Source organism: Mauremys reevesii, linkage group 14 (genome assembly GCF_016161935.1).
Source record: "Mauremys reevesii isolate NIE-2019 linkage group 14, ASM1616193v1, whole genome shotgun sequence".
Taxonomy (NCBI): Eukaryota; Metazoa; Chordata; order Testudines; family Geoemydidae; genus Mauremys; species Mauremys reevesii.
In genome coordinates, this window is record NC_052636.1 from 14,287,122 (window position 1) to 14,306,740 (window position 19,619).

General features: G+C 57.2%; 1 protein-coding gene across 1 annotated transcript; it reads left to right on the forward strand.

Annotated features, from left to right (window-relative positions):
- The first annotated feature begins 1,311 nt into the window (after positions 1-1,311).
- Positions 1,312-15,688, forward strand: YBX2 (Y-box binding protein 2). Its single transcript, XM_039499690.1, has 10 exons — positions 1,312-1,612; positions 4,049-4,112; positions 6,068-6,101; positions 6,650-6,739; positions 6,857-7,150; positions 7,458-7,570; positions 10,078-10,252; positions 14,113-14,292; positions 14,874-14,954; positions 15,375-15,688. Exons 1-9 carry the CDS (start codon positions 1,312-1,314, stop codon positions 14,922-14,924), a joined length of 1,302 nt encoding a protein of 433 aa, XP_039355624.1. The 3' UTR covers positions 14,925-14,954; positions 15,375-15,688.
- The last annotated feature ends 3,931 nt before the right edge of the window (positions 15,689-19,619 follow it).

Sequence of the window (19,619 nt, forward strand, 5' to 3'; positions counted from 1 at the left end):
ATATTTATATAGATGTAGATAGGTTAACAAAACCAGTATCAATGGAACCATATGATAATATATGCAAATAAAGATAGGCACTCACTGGGTTAAAGGCGGCAATTATATTATATGCAAATGTAATGGGCCATACACAAATAGATGCAAAATCTGCATATTTATGTATGTGGCGGGATAAAGCCATTGATGGGAATATATGCAAATATATGTTATCTATGCTAATATATGGATGGGGAGGGGCGAGCCAAAACTGGAAGGTATGCAATTATAGTTCCAGAAATATGCTACCATGTGGACATGGAGGAACGGGACCCACCAATGAAACGATTTGCAAAGACATGCGCCCACAGGATGAAGCCAACAGGAACTTATATGCAAATAAATGTAAATAGACGCACACGGACCCAAGGCCGCCCAGAGGGTTCAGGGGGAGCTGCGGCGCTTATACTCACCCGGCGGTGGTCCGAGTCTTCGGCGGCATTTTGGCGGCGGGGGGGCCCTTCAGTCGCTCCGCGTCTTCAGCAGCACTGAAGGGCCCCCCGCCGCCGAAATGCCGCCGAAGACCCGGACCGCTGCCGGGCCGGGCAAATAGCCCCACTTCCCCCCCCCCCTCCCGCCCCCCAGGCAGCCCTGCACAGATCTGGAGCAAGCAGAAGCACGCGCCTACAAGCAAGAAAGAAATGGCATCAGCGATGCAAAGATATGTAAATATATGCACAATATGCGAATTTATGCAAATACAGCTGCATCGGGCATAGAGCCAGCTGTGCAAATAGAAGAAGAAGCCACCAGTGCAAAAATATTCAACTAGAGGGACATAGCTCATAATGCAAATATATGCAAATACAGGCACATAGAGGACCAGAACAGAAATATATGCAAATAATGACCCCCCCGGAAGAATACAATGCAAAATTATGCAAATATATGCAATATTATGCAAATATATGCAATATTATGCAAATATATGCAAATGAATATAAAATATGCAAATAGACTATACAGACACACAGACATATGCAAATGTATGCACGCGGCAAACTGCATGCAAATATATGCACCTATAGGAGCAGGACCTCGATGCAATTAGACGCAAAACACCCAACCAGGGGGGGTCGTCGCGAGACTATACTATGCAAATAGCCTCATCAGTATGCAAATATATGCCGACCCGCGCCGCCGGGCCCGCCCCGAGGCCCCGCGCTCGGGCCGGCGTCGCGCCGCGCGGCCCCACGTGGGGCGGCCGGCGGGCGTGAGGGCGCGGCCCGCCACGCAACGGCCGGGGGAAGGGCCCGCCCCTCCCGCGGGCCAATGGGAGCGCGGGGGGCGGGGCGCGAGGGCGCGGCGCGCGGCGGGGATAAAGCCGGGCCGGCCATTGGGCGGCGCGCGCGCGTGGGGCGGTTGCCGATTGGGCGGGGCCGGCGGCGCGAGGCGGCGGCTGAGGAGAGGCGGCGGCGGCGGCGGCGGGTGATGCTGAGCGAGCCGGAGAGCGGGGCCGGCGCCGGGGAGAGCCCCGCGGGGGAGGCGGCCAAGCCCGGCCCGGGCGGGGCCGCCCCGGCCCCCGCGCCCGCCCTGGCCCCGGCCCGCGGCCAGGCGGCCAAGCGCGTCCTGGGTGAGGAGAAGGGGCGGGGCCTCGGGCGCCCGCCGGCTGATGGCGGGGGCGGGGCCTCTGGGCGGGGCCTCGAGGCGGGGCGGGGCCGCGCGCGCGTGCCTGCGGGAGGTGAGGAGAAGGGGCGGGGCCTTGGGTTGAGCGCGTGCGGGGGCGGGGCCAGGCGCGTCCCCAGGGAAGGGGGGCTGGGGTAGTGGGCGGGGCCAAGTGTCCTAGGGGCGGGGCTTGGGGAGGGGCGGGGCCAAACGTGTCCTCAGGGAGAGGTGGGGGGGCTGGGATAGTGGCAGGGGCCAAGTGTCCGGGGGGCTGGGTGTGTCCTAGGGGTGGGGCTTGGGAGGGGAGGGGCCAAGTGTGTCCCCTGGGAGAGATGAGTGTCCTCAGGAGAGGTGGGGGCTGGGATAGTGGGAGGGCCAAGGGTGTCCTGGGGGAGGCTGGGTGTGTCCTAGGGGTGGGGCTTGGGGAGGAGGAGCCAGGTGTGTCCTCTTGGATAGGTCGGGGCTGGGATATTGGGAGGGGCCAAGGGTGTCCTTGGGGAGGGGCAGGGCCAAGCATGTCCTCAGGGTGGGGGCTGGGTGTGTCCTAGGGGTGGGGCTTGGGGAGGGGCAGGGCCAAGCGTATCCTCAGGGAGAGGTGTGGGGGGGTCTGGGATAGTGGGAGGGGCCAAGGGTGTCCTTGGGGGGGCTGGGATGGTGGGGGAGGCTGGGTGTGTCCCAGGGGTGGGGTTTGGGGAGGAGGAGCCAAGTGCGTCTTCTGGGATAGGTCGGGGCTGGGATATTGGGAGGGGCCAAGGTGTCCTTGGGGAGGGGCAGGGCCAAGCATGTCCTCAGGGTGGGGTGGGGGCTGGGTGTGTCCTAGGGGTGGGGCTTGGGGAGGGGCGGGGCCAAGCGTATCCTCAGGGAGCGGTGTGGGGGTCTGGGATAGTGGGAGGGACCCAGTGTGTCCTTGGGGTGGGGCTGAGCATGTCCTCGGGGGCTGGGATACTGGGCAGGGCCAAGTGTGTTCTAGGGGTGGGGTTTGGGGAGGGGCAGGGCCAAGCATCTCCTTAGGGAGAGGTGAGGGGGTGTCTGGGATAGTGGGAGGAGCCAAGTGTCCTGGGGTGGGGCTTGGGGAGGGGCAGGGCCAAGTGTGTCCTTAGGGAGAGGTGGGGCTGGGATAATGGGAGGGTCCAAGTGTGTGTGTGCTGTGGGGCAGGGCCAAGCATGTCCTCAGGGTGGGAGGGCTGGGTGTGTCCTAGGGAGGGGCCAAGTGTGTCCTTGGGGTGGGGTTGGGGAGGCGGGGCCAAGTGTGTCCTCTGGGAGAGGGGTGGAGGTCTGGGATATTGGAAGAGGCCAAGTGTGTCCTAGGGGTGGGGCCAATCGCTGTCTAAGGGAGGAAGGGGTGACGGGGTAATGGGTGGGTCAAGTGTGTCCTAGGGGTGGGGTTTGGGTGTAGGGGTGGGGCTTGGGGCAGGGCGGGGCCAAGTGGGTTCTGAGAGGGTGGGGCTTGAGTGGGGTGGGGCCAAGCCTTGCCCAAGGGAAGGAGAGGAAGAGGTGAAGGGCCAGTGGGTATGTCCTGGGGTGGAGCCTGGGGAGGAGGGGGTCAAGGGCGAGTAGGTGGTGTGCATCAAGGGAGGGGTTAAACTGAGCTGGCGCCAGCTACATTTGGGGATCAGACAGACTCCAAATCAAGCAGGGGTGGGGCTAAGTGGTTCTTCAGATGAGTAGAGGGGGCGGGGGTAGTGAGGAGACCCATTCTGGGCGGGGTGGGGGTGGGGGATGGGAGGTGGCCTGGCTGAGAGCTGAGGGGAATCTGAAGAGTGGGCTGGACCCCAGAGTGGGTGGAGCCAAATGGTGAGGGGGAGAGGCCAAAGTTGAGGGGGGGGGAAGGGCACCTGGGGGCACGTAAAGGGAAGCTGGGACCTGAAGGTGTTGGAGACGGGGGTCTGAGTGGGGAGGGAGGGGATTCTAGGGGGTTGGGGGTAAATGGAGGCAGCCTCCAGGGAGGGATGGTTCTGTGTGTGAGGTGGTGGCTGTGAGAGGGATGGGGGCGGGGGGAGCTGGAAGGGGGGATGGTTTGTGGGAGGGAGACTAGCTTCTTGCATTCGGAAAGGGGTGGTGGGATCAGGGGGGTGGGATGTGTGGGTGAAGGTGGGGGGAGAACATGGGCTGATCAGTGGTCCTGCCTGGTCTTGTAATCAGCGCCTATGAACTCGGAGGGCCATGGGGGGCGGGGGGGAAGAGATGTGAAGGGGAAGGTGCCGTGGGGTGTGTATTGGGAGGGCTGACCCTGGCTGGGGGTGAGTAGTGTGGGGTCTCTGCCTTGGGGCTGGAGCACCCTAGACTTTTAGGGCTTACACAGAGGCGCTTTCCTGCCTAGCCCAGCCAGAAGGGCTGCCGGCCGAGGGAGGCCGGTGACTGACCTGTAACCTCTCAACTTTCTTCCCCGGGAACCGACCCGCAGCAACCCAGGTGCTGGGCACGGTTAAGTGGTTCAATGTTCGCAACGGCTATGGATTTATTAACAGGTGAGCTCTCCACCCCCTGCTTAGCCTGTTGGGACTCGGCGGGGCTGAGGCTGGGGGGGGAGAAGACTCAGTGGGGCGGGGATCAGCCTTTCTCAGGTGGAGCTGAGACAGTGGTAACCGTCTTTTACCGAGCAAACCCGCAGAGCTTAGGAGACCCCTCGGGCTTCTCAACTGTGAGTCCTACTTTGGTGGTCCTCCGACATGCTCCAGTGACACGTTCCCACCTCTGCTCCGCCCTGCAAGCTGTGCCGGTGCCCAGTAAGTTCCTTCCTGCCACTGTTAACACGGAGCGACTCCTGTTCCCCGCTGACGTGTGAATCCCCGAGGAACAACACTGAGTTGGAACTGGGGGTCAGCTGTTTTAAATTAACCTGTGTGTACCTGAATGCCGAAACGAAAACTGAAATAGACCCGGTTTCAACCAATAGTGGCCAGACTTTGAAAATCCTGTTTGACCGGGCGGGAATTCTTTTGACAGGCAAGTAAAATGCAATTGTCACAGGGTGGATAGACGGAACTGCTGGGTTGATACATTTTCATGGCTAGTGTTGCCTTTTAAAATGGTCGGCACTTTGACTTGATTGGAACTGGAAGTGTGTGAAGACCCAAAACTTCTTAAAAACATCTTTCACTAAAAATCCATTTTTTTTGGTGTGGCTTTTTTCCGAAGAATTAATCAAACTGCAGTCGCTTTCTTGGTGTCTATATGAAAACTTAAGCGCTCTATGCGTAAACAAGTTATCTTGGGAGGGAAACTCAAAGGCGCTGGGCTCTCTGACAGCTGAGATCCTAATGTGATCTTCCACGGAGGCATCCAGCGAAGAGGAGCCTTGATATCCCCAATGCTTTTTACGGGTTAGGCTAAACCAGCTGTAGTCCTACAAGGTCAAAAACACTCTTCAATCCGTTCACGTCTTTCTACACAAGGCGAGACCCGTTTCTTCCTTTGCTCCCTATCAGAGCTTCTAAAAGGATGCTGGGGAAAAAAAGCTTGGGAGCTGCGTGTCTTGCACCTAATAGGGCCGTGGAGCCAGAATGGGGTGCGGGGGGACGGTTCTTTAAACACCTCGCTATTCGGGATTTGTTGTTCAAAATCAGCAGTGCAATTGTTCTCTCTGAAGCAGAATGACCAGTGTTCGCACCTCATGGAAATACCGGGGGCGGGGCAGTGTTGCCTCTTGGCTAATATTCTTCTGCTTGAAGAATGGGTGTGTCTTTATTTGCTTAAGTCCTTGATTTGATCCCTGACCTACAAAGATCCTGTGTTAACCTGCCACAAGTTGCAGTATCTCAGCTGGGTTTAGACCCCAATCTGACCTTGGCAAATTGCCTTTGTGGAGAGATCCTCAGCTGGCATCAGTATGAACCCCACCCCCACCCCCAGCTGAGGATTTGGGTTTCAATTTCTGCTGGGGTGCATAATAAGTGGGGTGTGAGGTTTAAGCACCCAGCCAAGATATAATTGAGTACTTCTGTCGCGCTCTCATTGCCTGCGACGCGATGTTCGGGCGCGCTGATGCTGCCGGGATCTGCCGCGCTCCGCCAGGGCCGTTGCCTCAAACGGGCGAGCGCTGCGCCACCCCGGGCCAGCGTGACCTTTTTCGCAGCCCTGAGCGGCCGTAGCTGGGTCGACCTCTGTTTTAGGTACAGAGATGGAGACGTTTTATGCATCCATCGTGGTGCTGTCTCAGCACCTGGAGGCTGTGACAGACGCTGCCTAGCGCTGGTAACTCTCACCCGATCTGTTCCCTGCTCAAGCAAGGCACTGGGAGGGTATGGGGATTGTGAGGGGGGTGGGGAAGCTTGGCATTTGAAATCTGAAAGCACAGGGATGGTGGGCCCTAACCGAGGGAGAGGCAGGATTATGCAGGGCCTTGTCCGGCGATTTGTGTATGGGCCACGTTTCTGTGCCAGGCATGGAGCCGGGATCACTCACACTCTCTCCATCCCTGCAGGAACGACACCAAGGAGGATGTTTTTGTGCACCAGGTAAGACCTTGGGTCAGTTCCAGGAAGTGGTTCTCGTCGGTTGCGGGAACTGGTTGGCACCTGGCGTGCCAGCTACCCGCCGGGCCATCCCCATGCCCTCGGCCGAGCACAGCTGTCTCCCGGGCTCTCGTTCTGTTCCTGGGCCTGCTCTCTGAGAAGCAGCGTTTGCCGGGCGCACCTGGGGATAATGAGGCCCCACCTCTCTGATCACTCGAATTATAGCCCCGAGCGGCTCGTGCGCCTGTGGGTCTCCGAGGTAGCTGGTGCCCAGCAGCGGCAATTCTGCTCTGCCAGGGTTGAGGGAGTTGGGGGCGAGGGGGTGGAACTGGGGTAATGCCCTTGTTCTAGCACCATGGGGCAAGCAACGGCTTGGCCCTAACTGGGAGCATGGAGATGGTCCCCCTTGTCCCTGGATTGGGTTGCCCTCCACATGAAGAGCTGGGCGGGGGGAGCCGTTGCTTCTCATCAGTCTCGGGGGCTGTGGGGTGTAGCTTCAAATTCGCTGACCCCGGCCCCCCCCAATCTCTTCTCTCTGCTACCGCCTCCAGACAGCCATCAAAAGGAACAACCCTCGGAAGTTCCTGCGCAGCGTCGGCGATGGGGAGACTGTGGAATTCGATGTTGTGGAAGGAGAGAAGGTGAGGCGGGGAGGCCGGACCAGTGCGTGCAGGGGAGCTGGCAAAGATCAGGGCGGGGGCAAGGAGGGAGGGGTCTGTTTCCCCTGCTCAGGGCTTGTCTCCTCACATCTGCTGCAGGGCGCCGAGGCGGCCAACGTCACCGGGCCGGGCGGCGTGCCGGTGAAAGGCAGCCGCTACGCCCCCAACCGCCGGCGCTTCCGCAGATTCATCCCCAGGCCCCGGCAGGCCCAGCTGCCGCCGCAGGACGCCGCCAGGGTGGAAGGGGCCGCCGAGCCGGTCAGCGAGGGGGAGAGAGCCGACGACGCCATGCAGCAGCCGCCCCGCAGGAGGCGCCCTCTGCCGTTCTTCTTCCGCCGGAGATTTGTGCGTGGGCCCCGGCCTCCGGTCCAGCAGCAAGCCCCGCCGGTGCAGGTGAGGCCTGGGCATGGTAAGGGGGAAGCAGCCTGGTCTCTGCTAGCTGATCCCAGGCCCGGTGGGGTAGTATTCGGGCCCGTACGATGGCAGAGTTCCCAGACACTAGCATAGCTCGTCTGCCTTCTTAGAGGCAGATCCGTCACAAATAGGGTGACCAGTCAGCAAGTGTGAAAAATCGGGACAGAGGGTGGGGTGTAATAGGAGCCTATATAAGAAAGACCCAAAAATCGGGACTGTCCCTATAAAATTAGGACATCTGGTCACCCTAGTCATAAGATCGTGCCATCAGTGATGTTTGCCATAGGGCACGGAAGGCGCAGAACCTAAAGATGCCACCCAGCCGGAGGGAGACCAGCAACCGCCAGCCCAGGCTGGGGAGAGAGCTCCGGCCCCTCGCTTCCGGCCCAGATACCGCAGGTAAGCGTGCAGAGGCCAGTTTCCTCTGGCTAGCGGGACGTCCCACCGCAGAGTAGGAGCGTGGATGGGAGAGTGCGCATTGGCGCTGAATGCGGGGACGGGTCCCTCGCCGGCTTGCTGTGCCGTTGGTCCCTTCCCCACAGCTGCCAGTGACCCGATTTTTGCTTTGAGGTCTCAACTGGGCCAGTCTCCCATCTGGCTCTAAACCAGGCCTGTACAATCCATCTGCCTCCTAAATTAAGGGTGGGGATAGTCAAAGGTGGGACTTGAAAATCCCATTTCCACGGGGGGTTAAAGAACCAAATCTCACCCCGAATCTCAGCTCCAGTGGGGAAACGGAAACCTTTTTCGTGGGGCCACCATAACCACACGAGCAGAACGCCCAGTTACTGTTTCCCTTCCACGCTGTCCTAGCAGGTGAACTTGCTAGAAGAGTTCATCAAAGCTGGATTCCTACCTTCGCGCAGTTGAAAGCAGCCAGGCCCGGCCTGAGGCTGGCTCGGGAGAAAAGCGGCTTAGAATAATGTCTGGGGTGGAAAACGGTAACAGGAAATTGTCCAGCCTCCCCGGGCTAGACCGGGATTAACAGATGGGGATCTGCAAGCTTCCCAAGCAGTGATTTGGGACCAGCAGTCTGACAGCGCGATCTCCCATCGTGCACGTAGCTGCTGTTTGGACGCTGGGAACTGAGGTTCGCCCTGATGCACTAAAACAACGGTCTCTTGGAAGCTGTGGGTTAAATTTGGCTCTGCATAATGGAAGGTGAGCCAGATTTTCCCCTTTTCGGGGAGCAATAGCCAAAGCTGAACTGGAAAAGAGACCTCTAGTCTATGGGAAGTAATTCTCGCGAATGCCGTCCCCTCCACTAATCGTGAGGCCGGTCGTTGGCCTAGCCGTGGAGGCATCAATACCAGTGTAACTGGAGTGGGATCTTAATGCCAGAGCTGCATGTACCCTACTGGTTGTATCTGGGAGTCTTCTAGGAAATAGGGCGGGGTCCCCAACACGGTGCCCGTGGGCGTCCGTGGCCTGGCCGGCGGTCAAGCATCTGCCAGAATTTGGCGGCATTTCGGTGGACAAGCGGTGTCATCCAGAGGCCTCGCCGCTGGATTTCGGCGGCATTTCAGCAGATGCTCGACCGCCGCCACGGTCCATCATCTGGCGCCCGCCAGACGAAAAGGTTGGAGACCACTGGAATAGAAGTTTCCCAAAAGCACTAGGCCTTTGTCTTCACTTAGCACCACATGCAACCTGTGTAGGGTTTCTACTAGGATATAACATTTGATTGGGGGACGGAGGGGGTGACTTTGCTCTAAAGGTGACTATACTGGTCTAGAGGGAAGTACCTTTATACCACTCTAACTGCGTCCAGACTAGGAGGGTTGTATTACTTTGTCATAGTGGCACAACTTGTGTCGATGGTGCCTGAGGCACCCTGCTAGTTACCCCCCCCCAATAGTGTGGGTAGCTGAAACCTTGGGTCTGGCTGAGTAGTGTGTGAAGGGAATGAATTCCCAGTGACTGAGAGACTTGCTCGAATCAGGACAAGAACTGGTCAGAAAATGACTCAACTAAACATTTCGTATCTTTGGGGGTGGGGAGAAACCAAAACGTGTTAATTCTGAAATGCTGCTATGGTGCATCACGGGAACTGTAGTTTTGGTGCCTCATGCACCTGTTCTGGTCAGACTACAACTCCCATGATGCACCATGGTCATGTCTCTGCGGCGAGGCAATGCATCATGGGAGATGGACTTCAGCCACGGAGCCTGGACAATAGGGAATTGGGAGCAGGAGGCACTCAAACTACAACTCCCATGATGCATCATGGTCGTGCTTCTTGGTGAGGCAAGACAATGCATCATGGAAGATGGAGTTGTGATCAAGATGCCTGGACCATCTTTTCTCCCATGATGCACTGCCTCACCAAGAAGCAAGACCATGGCACGTCATGGGATTTGTAGTCTGAACAGGAGCATGAGACCCCCCCCCAAAACTACAGTTCCCATGATGCACCATGGTCTTGCTTTTTTGATAAGGCAGTGCATTATGGGAGATGGAGTCAGACCATAGCGGGGAATGGACACACGATGCAGCCAAACTACAATTCCCACGAGGCGCAGCTGTGACACTTCAAGAATTGAAATATTGTGGAACTGGGAACTCTTGGGCTTCTGAGCAGTCAGTTTCCAGGGAAACTTATCAATTTTTTTGTCAAACCTTCATTTAATCAAAACCCAGTTTTCCCTCAGCAGTTTCAATGAGACATTTTCAGCCAGGACACCTGGGTCCCATTCCCAGCTCCGGACAAGCTGCTGCTCCGTGGATACAATGGAAGTCTGGCTAATTCAGAGGGCTTAGGTTGCCGGTCGCACATTGACATTCTCGGCACGGAGTAGTGGTGCTAGTAAAAGGTTCTCTGGGAGTCCGGCCAAAGCAGGTTAGACTTCCTGGCCCTGCAGAGGCCGGCTCGTAACCCTCTTCGCCCCCCCCTCCACCCGATCCAGACCCTTCCGCCCCCGCCCGCCACAACAACCCACCACTGAAGGAGGCGACGGCGAGACCAAAGTGGTGCAAGCCCCGGCAGACGGCATCCGTCCCGAACCCCAGCGCCAGCGTAACCGGCCCTACTTCCAGCGCAGACGGCAGCAAACAGCTGGCACCCGGCCAGCGGCAGTAGAGGTGAGAGCTGGGGTGGGCACTTCCTGGGTGGCAGGTACTCGGTATCTAAAACCATGGCCACTCGACTCCTTTCTCAGACAGGAGAGCTCAGGGGTGTGTGTGTGTGTGTGTGTGTGTGTGTGTGTAAATAGTCGGTTGAGTGGCCCTGCAGTGCACTTTGGGATAGGCATCAAAGGAGGCAGTGAACCAGGGGGGTCCAGAATCTAGCCCACCGATCGCAGCAGGTGAGATGACCTCTGAGCAATTGAAAGCTGTAATGGAAGTTCTCCGGGTATCCGGGGTAGGGGGCCTATAACCCTCAGCTTAATGGGAATAAGCTGCTTGGGGGGTTCCCAATGGTTAGGACCCCCATCGTGAGCATGTCACTTAGCTGCTATGTGCCTCAGTTTCCCTCACCTAACATGGAGATGGTCACGCTGGCCTGACCTCATAGGGGTGGTGTTTCCCCTCCCGCCTTAAAATAGTGAAGCACTTAAACGCTACAGCTATGGGGGGTGGGGGGCAGAGACGTACGTGAGAGAGATGAAGGACCTAGTGAAGGTTGAACCCCCAGTGTTAAAAGTGCAGAGACGTTTAGATCCCGGCTCTTCGGTGTCTTAAACGTGGGGATCTTAGCGTAGCCGGTGAGACTGGCACTGAACTGGCCCCTCCCAGAGTCAGACGTGGCTCAGGCTCTGGGCACCAGTGCTCCAGGCAGTACGGTAAGGGGGCAAGGGAGTATGGTAAGGTGGGAGGGGAGTTAGATAGAGGGCAGGGGAGTTCGGGGTGGTGGTGGTGGTCAGGGGCTGGGGTGGTGGATAGGGGTTGGGGCAGTCAGAGGGTGGGGACGGGGATTGAATGGGGGTAGGAGTTCGGGGGCAGTCAGGAAGGAGGCGGGGTTGGATGGGGCAGCAGGTGGGGGGACAGTCAGGGACAGGGGTTCCGGGGCAATTTGGGGACAGGGCGATGGGGTGGTGGGATGGGGCAGGGATCCCGGGGTCAGGAATGAGAGGAGGGGTTGGATGGGTTGGCGGACTGGGGTCGGGGGGGGCTGTCAGGGAACAGGGGTCCCCAGGGGGCTGTCAGGGAACAGGGGTGTGCGTGGGGATGGGGCAGGGGTTCGGAGGGGGCTGTCAAGGGGCAAGAAGCAGGGGAGTCAGATAGGGGGCAGGCGCTGGGCCACGCCTGGCTGTTTGGGGAGGCACGGCCTCCCCTAACCGGCCCTCCATACAATTTCAGAAACCCGATGCGGCCCTCAGGCCAAAAAGTGTGCCTGCCCCGGTACCAGGGACTCCGGTTTGGGGAGAGACGGGGGTGGAAAGGGGAGACATTCTGCCCTCCTGCATCTGCAGAATGCCGCCCAGCAAGTTCTGCGGCAAGCCCCATAACTTCAGCTTGAGCCAGAGCGTATCTGAGGCCAGAGGGGATTTAAATTCTCCAGGGATGGAGAATCGTCCACGGCCCTTCTGGTTCCACAGCCCAATGCCTCAGGCTGCCTTTACAGCCCTGGCCTGGGAACAGGCCACCTGAGACTTCCCAGTAGGCGGCGGCCCCACCAGCTGTTAGGCTGTGACCTTATCAGATCAAGGAAATTAACACAGGGTTGGGCCTGTGCTCCTGTGTGGGTGACTCAGTGGGTGGTGCCCTCCCCGGAGTCAGCACTGAACCAACGCCCTAGCTACGGGCGCTCGGAAGCGCCCGCGTTCCCCAACGCCCTAGCTACGGGCGCTCGGAAGCGCCCGCGTTCCCCAACGCCCTAGCTACGGGCGCTCGGAAGCGCCCGCGTTCCCCAACGCCCTAGCTACGGGCGCTCGGAAGCGCCCGCGTTCCCCAACGCCCTAGCTACGGGCGCTCGGAAGCGCCCGCGTTCCCCAACGCCCTAGCTACGGGCGCTCGGAAGCGCCCGCGTTCCCCCGACTTAGATTTTTCAGGCCGGAAGGGATCATCCATCTGACTTGGTATATGGATCACGAGTCATTAAACTTCATCCTGTACTGAGCCCAGGAACCAAAGCGTCTTCCGGTCAGGATCTGAAGCCGTTGAGAGGCCGAGAATGTCCCGCTTCCCTTTAGGAGTTGGATTCAATCGCCAGTTCCCTGCCCTGGGCGCTTTAATTTCCACAGCGATCGGTCTGGCTTTCGCGTCCAGCCACCTTAGTATCCGGCACTTCCTCCCCACGCAAGTAGCGCTACACCGGTGGTCCCCAACCTTTTTCGTCTGGCGGACGACAAGCCGCCGAGGAGTGGCCGGCGGACGAGCATCTGCCGAAATGCCGCCGAGAAGCGGCAACGTCAACAGGCGTTGCCGCTGAAAATGCAGTGGCGTTTCGACAGCGACGCCTCTGGATGATGCTGCTTCTCGGCGGCATTTTGGCGGATGCTCCGGACGGTACGTGGGCGCCCGTAGATGCCCCGGTGGGCGCCATGACGCCCGCGGGCACCACGTTGGGGACCACGGCATTGCGCTAATCAAGTCATGTGTTGAGCTCTTCGACAAAAAGTCGACCTAACTTACGTCCGCATAGAGCCTCTGCAGTAATTACGTTGCTCGTGCGGGTCTAAGCTTCGCTCCTTGTGTTGGCGGGGCGTGTCCTCTTCAGGAGAGCTCGTATCAATTTGTCCTGTCAATGCCCTGCATGGACGGACGGCTCCTGAAAGCCAGTAACAGTCGACATAAGGTAGGGATAGGGTCCAGAGTGACCTAGACTAATTGGAGGATTGGGCCAAAAGAAATTTGAGGTTCAACAAGGACAACGCTGAGCCCAGCACTTAGGACGGAAGAATCCCAGGCACTGACACAGGCTGGGGACCGACTGGCTAAGCGGCCGTTCTGCAGAAAAAGACCTGGGGGTTACAGTGGATGAGAAGCTGGATATGAGTCAGCGGTGGGCCCTTGTTGCCAAGAAGGCTAACGGCATTTTGGGCTGTATTAGTAGGAGCATTGCCAGCAGATCGAGGGACGTGATCATTCCCCTCTATTCGGCACTGGTGAGGCCACACCTGCAGTACTGTGTCCAGTTTTGGTCCCCCCACTACAGAAGGGATGTGGACAAATTGGACAGAGTCCAGCGGAGGGCAACAAAAATGATTAAGGGGCTGGAGCACATGATTTACGAGGAGAGGCTGAGGGAACTGGGATTGTTTAGTCTGCAGAAGAGAAGCGTGAGGGGGGATTTGATAGCAGCCTTCAGCTACCTGAAGGGGGATCCAAAGAGGATGGAGCTCAGATGGTGGCAGATGACAGAACAAGGAGCAATGGGCTCAAGTTGCAGTGGGGCAGGTCTAGGGTGGATATTAGGAAACACTATTTCACTAGGAGGGTGGTGAAGCACTGGAATGGGTTCCCTAGGGAGGTGGTGGAATCTCCATCCTTAGAGGTTTTTCAGGCCCGGCTTGACAAAGCCCTGGCTGGGATGATTTAGTTGGGTTTGGTCCTGCTTTGAGCAGGGGGTTGGACTAGATCCCTCCTGAGGTCCCTTCCCACCCTGATATGTTGATAAGCAGCAGAGTGTTCTGCATCGGCCTTAACACGACACGGCTCGTGGAGGTGGAGCTAGGTCGGCGGGAGGAATATTGGAGCGGAGACGCTTCCGCCGTTAGATAAACGTGAGCTGCCTTGCGTTGACCTAACGCTCTCCCGTAGTCTAGCTTCTGAAGTCTCTTGCTGTAAGCACTGACAGATCATTACCCCCCACAGAACAGCAGGGGGCGCTAGCCCCATAGCCCAGCCAGAGCAATGACGTGCCGCCTCCCTGAACTCCTGGGTCAGTTTCACCTGGCACCGCAGCGGCTGGGCTGGGCTGGCTCAGTGAGGCCTACGGGCCGCAAGGTGGTCTCCAGACGAGACGCACTGGTGAATGAACTATGATCTCTCCCCACTAGCCGGCCGTCGCCGCCTCCAAAGACCAGCCTGCTCTGAGCTCTGCCGCTGGGGGGGACACCCCTGCTGCCAGCACCCCGGCCGCCGCTCAGGAACCAGCGGTGGAAGCCAGCAAACCGGCTGCCCCCGCTCCGGAGGGTCCCTCCCAGCCACCGCCTGAGATCCAGCGACAGCTTGTGGATGTAAGCGCCCGGCTCTGGGGATGTAACCTGGTGCCACAGCGTGGCCAACTCTAGTGCTGCTGCACAAAAACCGGTTAATTCTTGTGGGGCGTTCCCATGGCACCCAACTCTGTCTGGGAGCAGCTCCCGGCAGTTGGCGCTTCCCGGATCCGCCTGGCATGTGTGTACAGCGGGCGCCGTGCCCCCTGGCCGTAGGGCGTGGCTGGAGGTAGAAGAGAGAGGAGAGAGCTAGTCAGGACCTGCACTGGGTGAAACCTGATGTGCCAACCATCCTGGCACAGTGCCCCTAGGAAGGGCAAGCCCCATTAGCCAGCATCTGCAGCGTTAGACGGGGGGCGGGTGGCATGGAGATCAGATGGCAGTTTAGCCTTGAACCTCCTGCACTAGGCTCACGTTGCCGCCAGAGGGCTCTGGACCATCAAGCGTGGCATCACGGTGGGCAATCCGGGCTCCCAAATCAGCCCCTTGCCCGCAGCCCTGGGGGTCTCTCTCGCCCCGACACCAGCGGCCGCTCGTCCGCCACCCCCCGGAAGCAGGAAGGCCCAGCGGGGGAGTCACTAACCTGGGGTTTCTCTCTGCAGACTTCGACGCCCGAGCCCGGGGGGGACCCCACCCCAGCCCTGCTGGCGTAATAGCGAGGGGATGCAGAGAGCTGCCAGCTGGTAAGGACTCTGCGAGGGAGGGGAAGGCGGTGGGGGGGGGGCAGTGGCTTGATAGGCAAAGACTGGCATGGCAGGGGGAGCGGATCCCTTCTGCTCGTTAATAATCCAGCTGGCCACCAAGTGACGAGGGCTGGTAGCTTAGATCGGATACAGACGTGGGTTGGGCTCTGGCCTATCTGATCTGGCCTCACCCCGTGAAACAGACCTTGATTAAGCTTGGCTCGTTCTCCTGCTGAGTGGGGTGACCAGATGTCCCGATTTTTGGGCCTTTCTCTTATATAGGCTCCTTTTACCCCCTACCCTCTGTCCCAATTTTTCCCAGTTTGCTGTCTGGTCACCCTACTGCTGAGTATTGGGGTCTTCCCCCCCCCGACAGGGGCTTCGGTTTCAGAGTCTGACCACCGTTCCTCTCTCCTGTAGGTGTCCATCTTCCCCAAGTTACCTCGTACTGCACAGAGACCCCAAACTCCACCCGGTCCCCCCCCTCTCCTCGCTGCTGATCGAAGCCAAGAATGTGAACCCCGAGGGGGGACTGAACATGAAAATCTTTAAGTTTAAAAAAAGACTTTTTTTGAGGGGCTAGTCGTCCCCCCCCATAGCTTCCTCATTTCAAAGGGAAACTGGCTGTTGAAACTTGAGTTAATTCCCTCCCTCCCCCCCCTAATTTTTTTTGAAGAGCACTTTTTGCGAACGTTGTGTGCAGTTTGGGTGTCAGTAAAGGAATTTGCACAGACTCCTGGTGTCGCCGGGTCTTTCCTGCCATGCTGAGGGGGCGAGTGAGCCGCCTTTGGCAAAGCCACTGTAGTCTGTGGATTGAGGTGGGACTCCTGGGTTCGATCCCTGGCTGTGGGGAGGGGTCTCTCTGGGCTGAGGGGTGGGGCCTAGTGGGTTAGAGCAGGGGGGGCTGGCTGGCTCTTGTGCGAGTTCCATGTGGCAATAACACTCCTCTCCAATTTGAAGTGCTGTAACCCTTCCACCCCCAAATGCCCGTTGACCCATTGCAGGTGCTCATCTGTCACGTGTCTTCAGTTTGGCCTGTGAGGGTGGATCCCTTTCTCCAAATATTGGCCTCCACGTCTCTGTGCCTCAGTTTCCTCATCTGTAAAACCCCTCCCTGGGGCTGTGGCGAGAGCTAACTCTCCCTCCGTAAGGTGCTCTGATGCCCCACAAACCCGTGGAGAGCAGAATGGGTTTGAGCATCCTCTTATCCTCCTGTGGATGGTAAGAGGTCTCCCCGCACTGCCTGGCCAGCATGCTGTGTACCCCTAATGGGGGCAGGGGGTACCACTTAATCTTAACCCCAGTAGACAGTCCTAATACAAAGTCTTTTCTCACAGGGGTCACCAGGACTCCTAATAGCTCCCAGGCTGGGCTGGGTCCGAACCTAAACATGAGGTGGTCTCTGACTCAAGACCCCCCACCTGACCCATTTAAACCAGCTGATCTCTCTGGTGGTGCAGGGCGGTCGCACACGACATGGGTTTTTAGTAGCATGGAGGAGTTTTTTTGCGGTAAGACAAAAATCTCGCTTGAAAAGACAGCTCGGTCCTTGTTTGGGTGAGCGAGATTCAGCAAGAGACACCACTTGGGCGGGCGTCCAGGCGGGCTTCTGCCAAAGTGATACACGGGCCAAGAGAAATTCTCATTCTCCAACACAGGAGCTAGAGTTTAATCTAATTCTTGGGCGGCCCAGGGGCGGGTAAACTTGACTTCTCACTGAAATACAGATGAGACTTAAATAAAGCTGATGGGGAAAGTTTTTTTTGCATCCCTCTAAGTTCAAAAACTTTTACTGCCCTAAGTCGGAGGCCAGGGGGCATTTCAAATTTTCAGCCTTGGGTCAATAAACCTTTTTCCTTTTTCCTCCCACTGTGATGAGCTTAAATTTCAAAATACAGTCGATCGCCCTGTTCCCCAAACTAAGGGGTGAGTGGGGCGTTCTTAAAATTGAATATCTCAAATGCCAGCAGAGCAGTTTCTGCTGAAAGTGGATGGATTGGCCAGATCTACTTGTTCTTTGTTGACCGAACGTTCGTTAGTGACTGTTTCTGGTGGGCGAAAGGCTTGGGGGTAAATGGCTTCTCCATAACAATGGTGTTTTCGAATGCCTTAGATCCTTTCAAACACGCCTCTCCAAAACATTTTGACAACGGGCGAGACTTGTCTTTTTTCTTTTCAAAGGGGAGGACGTGTCGCCCAACCCAGCCCTGGTTCATGAACGGTCTTGTCAAATATTTGGTGCGATTCCTCTCCAGCTTTTGTCTTAATACAGTGAGCGGTGTGCAAATTTCAGCCAGACTCCATTCCGCAATGCGGTTCTGATCTTATCGCCTGCAAGTTTGGCCGGCCCCGCTAAATTGGCCTTGTTAGGCCAGTGCAAACCCCCTACGGGGGATGCATTCCTTCCGAGGTGCGTGGGAGGTGTTACCGGGCCCTCATGATACAAAATTAAACCCGAGACCCATTTGCAGCCTGGTCTAAACTCAGTTTTACTAGTAAAACTGACTTTCAGCCCATCTTTGTGCGTATCCGTTGTCCTGGCGCTAGCTGGCAGCCGCTGCCCCAGCGTGACGCAGGTCCTATTACTGGTGGAAAAATGCCAACGGGCATGTGAGTCTAGTGTGTTAGCTGGACTGCTAAAAATAGGCATTTGGGCATGGTCCTTCAATGTCCCGCTCCTCATGACTCCTGCCCAGCGGTCACGCTGACTGGAAACCTGGCCTCGGTTAAAATCAGCTGTGGCTTTTAACGCGCTTTAATTAAGTTGGTAGCGTGCCACCCGCGACGAAAGGTGGTGAGCGAGCGTTCTCCTTGGCCACCGAGGGCAGGGCAAGGAGAAAGCGACGGAGTTAGCAGCCCGTGGAAAAACTTTCTAACTCCAAGCGCAGCTGAGGTGTGGCGCAGAGTCCCCTGAGGCCAGAGTGGGGTGGAGACAGACAGATAATATCCTGACTGAACTACGTTCAATCTTACTGAATTAGGGTGAAGACCTGTGCGTTACATTGTAATAGAAACGCAAACATTTCTGTGCGACGGCATGGAACCGCTTTGGCAGGAAACGGATATGGCGGAGGTGGATTTCTTAGGAAGTACATGCAAATTCTTCCCACCCCACCCAACCCTTTGAAACTCTGTCCTGGGGAGGAACACCCGAAGGTCTAGTCGGCTGTGGGAAACTCTGGATCAAAGACCCCCCCCGATCAGTGTATAAAAAGGTGGATTAAACACAGCATGAGGCTGCTTTTTTTTTTTTTCCGAGCTGAAGCTATGATTAAGTTGTACCCCTGAGGCGAGAGAGTTCTTACTCAGAGCATTTTTAGTATGTTTTTCTCAGCAATGCTGCAGGATGAAGTGGGCGTGTTTAGAAAGAGCGGGGTGGTACCACCTGTTAGCAGTCCCTGAAGAGAAAGCAAAGGCATCTCTTAAGGACGACGGTCTTTCCTGTGACATACGCCACGAAGGTAGAAAATTTATCCAGCCTGGACCGACCCTGCTCAGACAGGAGCAAGACGCAAACTTCTGGCCGAGAGCGGCGACAGTTGCGTTCGACTTTCTCCCGTGGCTTAATGTGCTCAACTTTGTCAAGTTAGAGCTTGTTCCTACCAGAACAGACAGACACCACTGTAGTGTAAATGCAATTTTTGCTGCTATAAATGTACTTCTCTGGGTCTGGTTTTGGCTGACCCAGCAAGCAAGATAATCTGAAAATCCCCCACGCCTTAGAATTGCATCTACCCTAAGACTTTTACTAATTTCTGTTATCACGGTGTGACTTTCCCTTGCTTAACAACCCTGCCCCGCCTTCTGTTTAACTAGGGGGCTCTGGTTACCTTCCTCAGCCTAGTTTGAATGCTCCTTTCTTCCAGCCGTGGATGTTGATCCAGTAAATGCCATCGCCTCGCCCACTGTGGCTCTCGAGCGTGGTTAAGTTGGCTGGGTGTCCTTTTATGATTTCCTAGGCATTTGCATGCTGTCTACTACAGGTAGCGCAGGGTTATTCTACGTGTCTAATTTTAAAATAACTTACAGGGGGGCGATCGGGTTAGAAACACTTATGCCCCGGGCTCTACCAAATTCACGGTCCATTTTGATGAATTTCACAGTGCTAGGACTTTAAAAATGTGAAGTGTCACCGTTTCAGCTACTTCCATCTGAAATGTCACGGTGGTGTAAGGGTGGGGGTCCTGACCCACAAAGGGGTTGTGGGCGGCCATTGGAGGGGGGTCGTGGTATTGCCACCCGTACTTCTGCGCTGCCGGCGGAGGTGATGCTGACCCAGCCCCAGGAGCAGCCCGTGCAGGAGAAGAGAGGAAGTCCCAACCCTCCGCAGCCCGGCCGGGATTAGCAGCTGGAGGGTCCCCCAGCTGTATTTCTCCCCAGCGCTCACAGGTTAAAGGGGTCTTGGGCTGGCTCTGGTGGGGGAGGGGGGTGACCACAGTGCCCTCCCCCACATACCATACCACCCTCACTTCTGTGCCACTGCTGGCTGGCCACCCACCTCTGAAGGCAGCGCAGAAGTACGGGTGGCAATACGTAGATTTTTGCGGTGCAGAAGAGCAGATTTCACAGGCCGTGACACGTTTTTCACAGCCACAAATCTGGTAGGGCCCTACTTCGGCACTAACCCAACACTGATCTAATTTTTAACAGGGGGGAGGGGCGGGG

Bases quoted from the DNA above. Each gene is read 5' to 3' on its own strand.
- YBX2 (XM_039499690.1), top strand. From the start codon at position 1,312: ATGGGAGCGCGGGGGGCGGGGCGCGAGGGCGCGGCGCGCGGCGGGGAT. The intron at 6,740-6,856 runs GTGAGGCGGGGA...CATCTGCTGCAG, and splicing joins ATGTTGTGGAAGGAGAGAAG to GGCGCCGAGGCGGCCAACGT. The intron at 7,151-7,457 runs GTGAGGCCTGGG...TGTTTGCCATAG, and splicing joins AGCAAGCCCCGCCGGTGCAG to GGCACGGAAGGCGCAGAACC.